Source organism: Silurus aristotelis (genome assembly GCF_946808225.1).
Source record: "Silurus aristotelis genome assembly, chromosome: 12".
Classification (NCBI taxonomy): Eukaryota; Metazoa; Chordata; class Actinopteri; order Siluriformes; family Siluridae; genus Silurus; species Silurus aristotelis.
In genome coordinates, this window is record NC_139585.1 from 17,029,352 (window position 1) to 17,038,142 (window position 8,791).

At 35.9% G+C, this 8,791-nt stretch overlaps 1 protein-coding gene across 1 annotated transcript; it reads right to left on the bottom strand.

Moving 5' to 3' along the window:
• Positions 1-1,685: 1,685 nt before the first annotated feature.
• Positions 1,686-8,061, bottom strand: meox1 (mesenchyme homeobox 1). Its single transcript, XM_083556233.1, has 3 exons — positions 7,121-8,061; positions 2,943-3,115; positions 1,686-2,429 (listed from the first exon to the last, which is right to left on the bottom strand). Exons 1-3 carry the CDS (start codon positions 7,599-7,601, stop codon positions 2,307-2,309), a joined length of 777 nt encoding a protein of 258 aa, XP_083412359.1. The 5' UTR covers positions 7,602-8,061; the 3' UTR covers positions 1,686-2,306.
• Between the last annotated feature and the right edge of the window lie 730 nt (positions 8,062-8,791).

Consider the following 8,791-nt stretch of genomic DNA (forward strand, 5'->3'; position numbering starts at 1 on the left):
ATTTACACCATAAACCTGATCTTTATGTTATTGGCCACCCAATCAACTATTACTCTACACATAGACTATGATAACTGACATGAAAGCAAAGGTCTATGGCTGAATAATTAGAAGTTTCATGGTAAAGTGAATTTAAACAGTAATCTTTTTCAGACCCATGAATCTCTAAAGAATAGCACTTATTATTACTTATACTATACTTAGACATAATAATTTTTTAAATCTCAAAAACAGTTATCATCTATATGATTGCTACAAGATCAAAACAAGATAACATATCCTCTCTCCAGTATATGCAAAAAAATGAGTAGAAACATAAAAGCTTAACCTTATTGAATGATTTACTGATTTAGTGATAATGATTATGCAGTGTAATTTTTTTTTTAACCATGTTAGTAGAAAAAAAATTTATTTAAGCATATGCTATTGTGTATATATTTGAAATATTTGTATTGTATAAAAAAAGCTATTTCTTGTTTAAACTGTTTTATTTTTTTATCATTAAACAGGGCAATCTAATATATGTTTTCAGAAAAGAGTATTTATTTAGAAAATGTCATAGGTGTAAATGAACCTCTACCCACTATATGTCCATTTTCATTAGAAGCTCTAATACTATAATTATGCTTTATGGGTTGAGTTTATTTTGACAGCCATTACTGCTAATACAATAATACTGCTCATAGGAGTGGAATGTAGAGGAAGTACAGAAGGATGGGCTAAAAGCAGCTGTGGTTGGCTGGGGTCAGGAGTGCTGGACAAGTTAAGTCCTACTGTGGGTCCGTATGGAACCATTCCTATGCCAATCCAGTACAGAGGCCACGCACCTCTCCCAGTTTTGTTTGGTTGGACGGCTTGAGTATAGGCCCACCATTGTAAAGGCACTGGATGCTGGATGCTTTACCACTGTTTGCTTTGGGAAGCAGGAAATTAGATGACTGGCTACCTGCTTCAAAAACATCCTGCACTTGAGAAGTCATCTTTGCACCCATACCCACCTATTTTTTCCCACATTCTCTTTAGCCCTTCGCCAGTGGTCAGCCGCCAGACTTCTGGTGTGTGTCAGACTCCCACATGAGCTTGTATGAATTCCAGTCAGGGCTCAGATCAATTCTTGTATCCAACCAGATGCTTCCGTTAAAACTAGACTGAAAGCCAAGTCCACATTTGAAGCCAAATGTATGTAGAGACAATTTAACACTCAGGTACAGTAAAAGCCCTCAGGCAGGTACCTTTCATGTATTTTTATACTTGTCAAAAAAAAATACAATGCAGACCAACCAAAGAGCTAATACATGCTGCAGCATATATTAACCAAAACAAAATCCAATATCTCACACTTGCAAATAATCATCACTGGAAAGAAATATTTGTCATAAATGATGAAAGACTTAGAAATCCATAGCACACATCCAACCCCACATCCTCAGCTCATCCATACAAATGGTAATATATTGCTTTAAATGTCATTCTTGGCACAAGAAGTATAAGGCATAAAGTTATATTATAGTCCATTGTGAATTATAAATAATTTTTTTTAATTTTATTTCTTTAAGCTTTCAAAATATATATTTGTCTGGGAAGTTTAAGAGACTGCTGAACAAAAATGCCAGGATATACAGAGTGTATTAGTGAAATCTAAGAAGGATGGCTTCATGATTTCAAATGATAGTTCAACATTTGCATTTGTTTTCATTTTTTAGTGATTTATTAACTTTTTGCATTTTCCAATATGCAACATCTGTGTTTGATAAATTTAATTACATTCAATGAAACAAAAGACTTACAACACTGATTGAAAACAACGGTTCAATAGAAAAAGTATATTTTAAAAACAAATTGACAGAAAGACTTACAATAAAAACAAAAACATTGTCCATGTCTGGTGCATTGGCATAGGTTGCGCATCCTTCAGAAACATCCTCCTTCAGAAAGTGATCCTGTTTTTCTGTAACAGACTTTTTTAAACTTTCAGTATGATTTCATCATAGTGTCATCATTGGAGGTGAAACTTGAACAACGAATATGGATCATCTGTATGTTTGACATATATGTGCTCTGGTATGACTTTCTCAGTTTGAGTGGATGATGTGAATATCTGAGTTCCACTTTAGTATCATGTCCACACCAGTGGCCCTTGAGAATGCTGTCCTCCAAAAAAAGTTTATAAAACCGCTTATCTGAATGTGTGAGGAGAGCGGTGGAAAAACCTGACATCATGTTAAATTCATTTCATATTTATGGCCACTCCATAGCAGCCTGGGATTCCTGGATGTGTTTTTATGTGAAGGCGGAAGTCAGGGTCATCACTCTGAGCTGGGTGAGGCTGCAGAATCCAATTCGTCTGCTTCCAGGTCATGAGGGGAAGCAGGTTGACCACCTTTCACCCTCTTCCATTTCATACGTCTGTTTTGAAACCACACTTTCACCTATAAATAATAGTCATCATTACTATAAACAATGTTTCATATATGTGCTTTGTAATAAAGTAACAATCTAACAATCTAACTGTTCTGGTGACTTGACCTCTGGGCCTCCAGCTCATCATGACCGAAGAAGCTTAGGCCATCTGTTCCCACACTATTTTAAAGTATATTCCCATTTCTCAATCTGACTGTCATTTATCTGAGAGAAAAAAATTGGGCAAAAGGCCAAGAAATATTAAATATATTGGGAGTTGAGATATGGAGAGGAACTGAGAACGATTCTGGAGTTGTTTTCGGATCTTGCATAAAGTGTGTGTACTTGTGTACATGTGCATATACATGTGCGTGGGCCTGAGAAAAACATTTAGGGCAGAACTAAGTCCGGTGTAGTGTTAAGTAGGCTTTATAAGCGTGAATAATTTACTATTTGATTCAGTCTGTTCATGCAAAATTTATAGATGCTGGGGAAATTAACATGGATTACATGGCAGTATAAAACAGGGGAAAGTGTTGTACCTGTCTCTCAGTGAGGTCCAAATTAACTGCAATTTCATAGCGGCGCAGGCGAGTCAGGTAGTTGTGATGGGTGAACTCAGCCTCGAGCTCTCTCAGCTGCTCCTTAGTAAAGGCTGTCCTTTCCTTCCTTGCCTTGCAGTTTGAGTCAGGCTTAAACCCAGGGTCCTGAATATCTAAAATGTGCAGATCAGAGGAAAAGTCATTAAGGCTCAGGTGTTAGGCATTTATAATAAGTACTTTTTATATTTGGATGTGTATTCAGAAAATGGTGTACCACAGAGCAATTTTTATAAGATATGACACATTTAAATACATTCCAATGGCTGAACTCCATTTCACACATCATGTGTAAAGGACTCCCACTTTACGATATATTTACTGGTTGTTGTGACCCGTCCAGGCCACACACTTTCAAAAGGTGCAGGAGATCAGAGGAACATGTTATAGTGTGTCAGGGTGGTAGGGAGCATGCCAAACAGGCTACAGAGGAATCACATTAGAAAGGAATGCACCGAAACATTGTTAAAATTGCTAATAAAAGAACAAAGATTTAGATGGGTACAGCTAAAGTCTGTGTATAGGCATGTTTTTGTAACATCTTAAGAGCTGACCAAATGTCCCCACAATGATCAAATAAACTGACCACAATTTTTAATCTTCTAGAAAAATTGGGTTTGGTGAAATTTCATTCTGGTTCAAGGATCAATAGCACGTTTGTTTGTTTAAAAAAATATTTTATTAAATGAACATAACCAAACCTAGAGATAAAGAGTCCCAATTGTTACTGAGATTAAGATTAAATTTAGGTATAGTTATAGCAATTAATGAACTTCATTATTATTATGTCCGGGTGTGTGTGTGTGTGTGTGTGTGTGTAGGCTGTTCTTGTCATGCCCTCTGCACTTCTTGCCACAGTATTTCAACATAATCTGACAACCCACAACGGAGCAGAAACAGAACATTCAGTTTGCTATGAAGTGGGAAAGTGGAGACTCTGATTTTTGTCAAGCTGTCTATAAAATACTTAAAACAGCATGTGAGGACATGGCAGGTTGAACACTTTCCATTACAAATGAATTGGTTCATCAAATAAATGGATTGAACCCTCAAAGTCTTACGAACTCAATTAAATCCCGGATCATAGATCAGCATCAGTAGTGCCACCAAGAAATGACGCAAACTGTCCAAGAAGTCTATCATTTGTCAAAGTGAGAATTTGTGGTTGGTGTTCGCCAGATCCACACAGTCTGATTGTGAAATAAACTGCACTCATACAGGCAGTTGTGAGTGTGCAGAGGCAGACCGTTTGCCAACAGCAGAGTGGCAAACTGTGTTGCCTTAAAAGAGTCCATTATTTTTATTATTAGAATCCCATTTGTTTAAACACACTGACATAAGTAGTACATGGACATGTGGTAGCAGGTTGGGGAGAAACACCTGGCATATTGTGCACGTGTATGTGTGTGCGCGTCTACCAAATAGTCTGCAATAAATTTCCCCAGCAAAAACCTATAAAGTTTAAGTGAACAGCCCTAACATCAGCAGGGAGCCTGGAGGACAAATGACATTTGGCATGCTCTCAAATTGTTGGTCCAATTGAAGCCAAATAAGTCTGCAAGTAAAGTCAACAAAATAACAACGCCCAATTGGTTTTGCAGCTTGCATTGAAAGCCACTGTTACAAGTTTGTTTTCTATAACATTACACACTGTTGTGTAAGATTTAAAAAATGCTTTAAGTAACAGGAGAAACAGAAGTCTTCAAAATAAGTGATAAGGAAAAATGTTAGATTTTACATTCTACAATAACTATGCATTTTATTATCTATTATCTATTTCCCACTTTATCCTATTGAATTCCTATACCCTTCACTTCAAAATCACTAACAATTACAATAACATTGTGATACTGAAATTATTATTATTATTGTTTTAGTAAATAATATATCTGATAACAATTATGTATAATCAGCAAGTGTTGTGACATGATGTAAAAACCCAGACACAAAAAGAGCTGGTAGTGATTATCTTGTCAGCACTTACCACTTCATGCAATGTGTTTATATTTTTTTTTACTTTTTTCAACTATACAAAGCAGTCATATACACACATACTGTATGTGGAATATTTCACTTTTAACTCTGAATAAATTTTCGAATGGTGCACTTTCCTCCAGCCATTTCCACAGTGTGTTCAGAGAGGATTTTGTTACCGCTTAATGACAGGAAAATGTCAGTAGGTAAGAATGCAGGAGTGGAATCATATGGAAGTTATATTACAGATGTGGTCTGGCATGTTTCTACTGTTAGTGAGTGAGGGTTACATTAAGGTAACTCCAAAACAGAGGCAGCAGATATTATTAATGTATATGAAGTCATAAGACATGGATATAGAGAGGAAATACACAATGTCAGGACGGAGTTCGTCTAATCATTTCTACAAACCACTTGCAATTGTTTCAAAGAAAAGAATATTGTCTTGCATTTTTGGCTACCGAATTACAAAAGCATTCAAGTGCTATTTGGGAAATATATTTATATTTGAAAAGTTTCCTTTATTCCAGAAAAGCTGCCTTGTCTCAGTTTCCATGGAGAGGTTGGAATTAATGCCTGTTCCAGATGTGCCACAAAATTTGACATTCTATTTTTCTTCGCTCTGAATAGCACGCAAAAGGATGAGTTGCCACTAACTTCTACAGCTATTAAATGTCTATATTTATAACATTTGATTAACCATAATCATGAGGAGCAATGAAATTTACAGTCCTATAATTTGTTTTCACATGATGGAATATTAACACCAGGTATTTCTACTTTTAAAAGAGAGAACAATTAATAATACACCTAGAAATACTACTACTACTACTAATATTAATAATAATAATAATAATAATAATAATAATAATAATAATAATAATAATATTAAACTCATGTGCATGTCCAAGGATTAGTATCAGCTCCATTACCTCAGTAATTAACACGTGAGGTAAGTTGCTGTATCACTGTTATCAGATGAATTTAATTATTTGGCTCATAGGCTCCTATTTGGCATTAACTGTCTTCCTCATGGCTGTTTTTTTAGCCTATTAATTCATAGGTACACTTGAGGCATTAATATAATCTTACATATTTGTACATGCAACAATAATCCAAATATAGATATTGAACTGAAACAATGCTGTGGCCATCTGAGCATTAGCTAAGTGCCTAAGAATTTAAACAATAAAAGGAAACTGCAAAATAATAATATAGAAAGATTTATGGTTTATGGGTCATCTGCTACATCTGTATCTATACGTTTTGTCATTTTCTTTTCCTGTAAAAATATATATATAAAAACTTGGGGTTTTCGAGGATGTAATTATATAGTCCTGTTAAGGGTTTTCTTCTGGCAGGTGCAATATTTTTACTGTTAAAGACTGATGTTTGTTGTTTTTTTTACACAATGTGAAATAATTACTTCCTAATGGAAAAGCATTATGGCATTTAGGTAAACAACCATTTTGCAATAACAATGGCTTCATGTTTTTAAGCATAAATTGAAATATGCAGTCGTTTAAGTGATCGTTCAAAAAGATTGTTGCATGTTTATATTCATTTTGAATTTGAATTTGTTTTGAATTTTACTATTAATTTTAAAATGAGGTATTTAGCAAAAGAAATAAAATAATAATTATTATAATTATACCGCAAAAATACACATTATACATTAAATTGCGATTACTGCATTTATTGGCGCGTGAGCTGTTTACATTTCCTGCATAGAAATTTGATTTCTTTATAATTTTGGAGTCAGCTACTGCACTACTGTATGTTCTTAAGAACTTAATACATTTTTATGCAGTTTCTAATAAATCATGTGATATTTCAAAGTATCTTGTACATCATAAGAACATAAAAGATTAGATCTGTCCTTTTGTATGTATTTGATTTTATAAACATTAAGGGGTTTGAGCACTAAACACTTAAATGCAATGTGTTTAAACATGTCTGTTAGACATTATGAACTCTTAACAGACCGATCTTTTAACAACAATATTTTAAATATGTTTAAGAAAGATAAGGATTAAACACATGAAATATTGATCAGGGATTTTGCATCATACTTGATAATTCACCTGTTTTTTTAGTAAGACATTTGTTGTATCTGAACTGACAGATTTCCATAGCATAAGACTTACCTGTGAGTTCTCTTTTCCTCCTGCAGCTCTTCTTCTCTGTATCAGTTGTGGCAATATTCTGAGGTGAGTAATCTCCCTCTGGACCTGGTGTTACTGTATCGGGCAGCCTGTCTGCTCCTGCACTGCCCATGTCCGTTCCTCCAGAAGCTCCAACTGTCACAGCTGCTGTATGGCAAGGCTCCTGGCCCCTGCCACGTGGCTCACATGGGCTGAACTGCCACTCTGCTCGCTGGTACATGCCTTGTGCTTCCTGGTAGAGTCTCTCATCTCGTGGGTATGAGTGTGGTGCTGGCACAAGGCACGAGCTGGAGAAGTCTGTGTAGGTCAAGAAATCAGGTTTCTGATGCAGGGAGAAGGAGGCCTGCTGGTAGGGCTGTAGACCACCTCCAGAGACACTGGCAGGGTGAGGGGCTCTGGCACAACCCCAAAGAGCACTGCCAGGATGAGAGCTCCGCATACAGCTGCTAGCTGGTTGATCCATGCTGAATCAGAAATGAAGGCTTAAAATCACTCACACACAAATACCACCACACACACACTCAGGGTGATACAGAAGTCCCTCAGTGAGGCAGTTGGCTGCCGCTGACACGAGTTGATGTGGAAAATGTCCACTTTAGCGTTTGTTTTTACACACAAAGCTTCATCTTGCAAAGACAGTCCTAACAAATTATGCACTTACTCACAAAACTTCTCTTCCACTGCTTCAGAATGTTGGTCAATAAGTTAACACAAAGTGTGAGGTTATGCACCCTCCAACAGTGGTGTCACTGCAGCATCTTCTTCTGTGTCTTCCTCTCTCTCTCACTCCTGGGCTCCCCTAAAGTGTTGTATGTGAAAAAATTGTGTCCCACACTCTCACACCCTTTCATTCAGCATTAAGGTTATCCCAATGTATCCACTCCCAGCTGCATAGGCCACTCTCACAGTTCTGAGGCATTCCTGTCAAGTGATCCCACCTCCCTTTTAAATGCTTAGGTGGGAAAGAGTGGCAAGTTTATGGAGTGTAACGTGAGCTTGCAGAGGAGGAGTCCTGCAGGCCACATGTTGGTACCCTCCAACCCAGCCCCACTTCATCTACTATTAATCATGAAGTGAATTTTATATGCACATCTAATGGGATTTCCAGGCACAAGCTTTTAAAGAAACATTGTCTGAAAAATATATAAAATGAACACTCACAACCGGTCAAACCTTTTTTTTGTTCTCCTTAGAAACCTATTTTTTCATTGTTTTTTTATTTTGAACCCCCTAGATCATAATGTTAGGGCATCAGTGGCAGTTGCAAAAAGAATCACATGAAGGTGCTTTTTCCACACAAAAATTAAAGCAAAATTAAAATGTACATATAAATTTGTTAATATAACCACAACATTTTCTGAATCAATTCAGTCACGCTGACTGAATACTAACATTAATATGTATGATATGATTGTTTAAATATGTTATTTATATCTGTTTCTGTATTTATCTATTTCTTTAAATTCAATTTAATTTTAATACTCATAAGCTCCAGAAGTGGTGTGTAATTAGTTAAAAGTGAAGCACATTTCTTCTCCCAATTTAGAGCAAAATATTACTATTGTCCTTCCCATAATTTATTTAAATATTTGTGTTTTTCTATCATATTTTGGCAATGTGTAAATATTTGGGTATGATTTTATTATAGTATAG

Coding starts and splice junctions, on each gene's coding strand:
- meox1 (XM_083556233.1), bottom strand. CDS start 7,601: ATGGATCAACCAGCTAGCAGCTGTATGCGGAGCTCTCATCCTGGCAGT. Junction 3,116..7,120: donor GAGGAAAAGAGAACTCACAG/GTAAGTCTTATG, acceptor TGCACATTTTAG/ATATTCAGGACCCTGGGTTT. Junction 2,430..2,942: donor TGGACCTCACTGAGAGACAG/GTACAACACTTT, acceptor TATTATTTATAG/GTGAAAGTGTGGTTTCAAAA.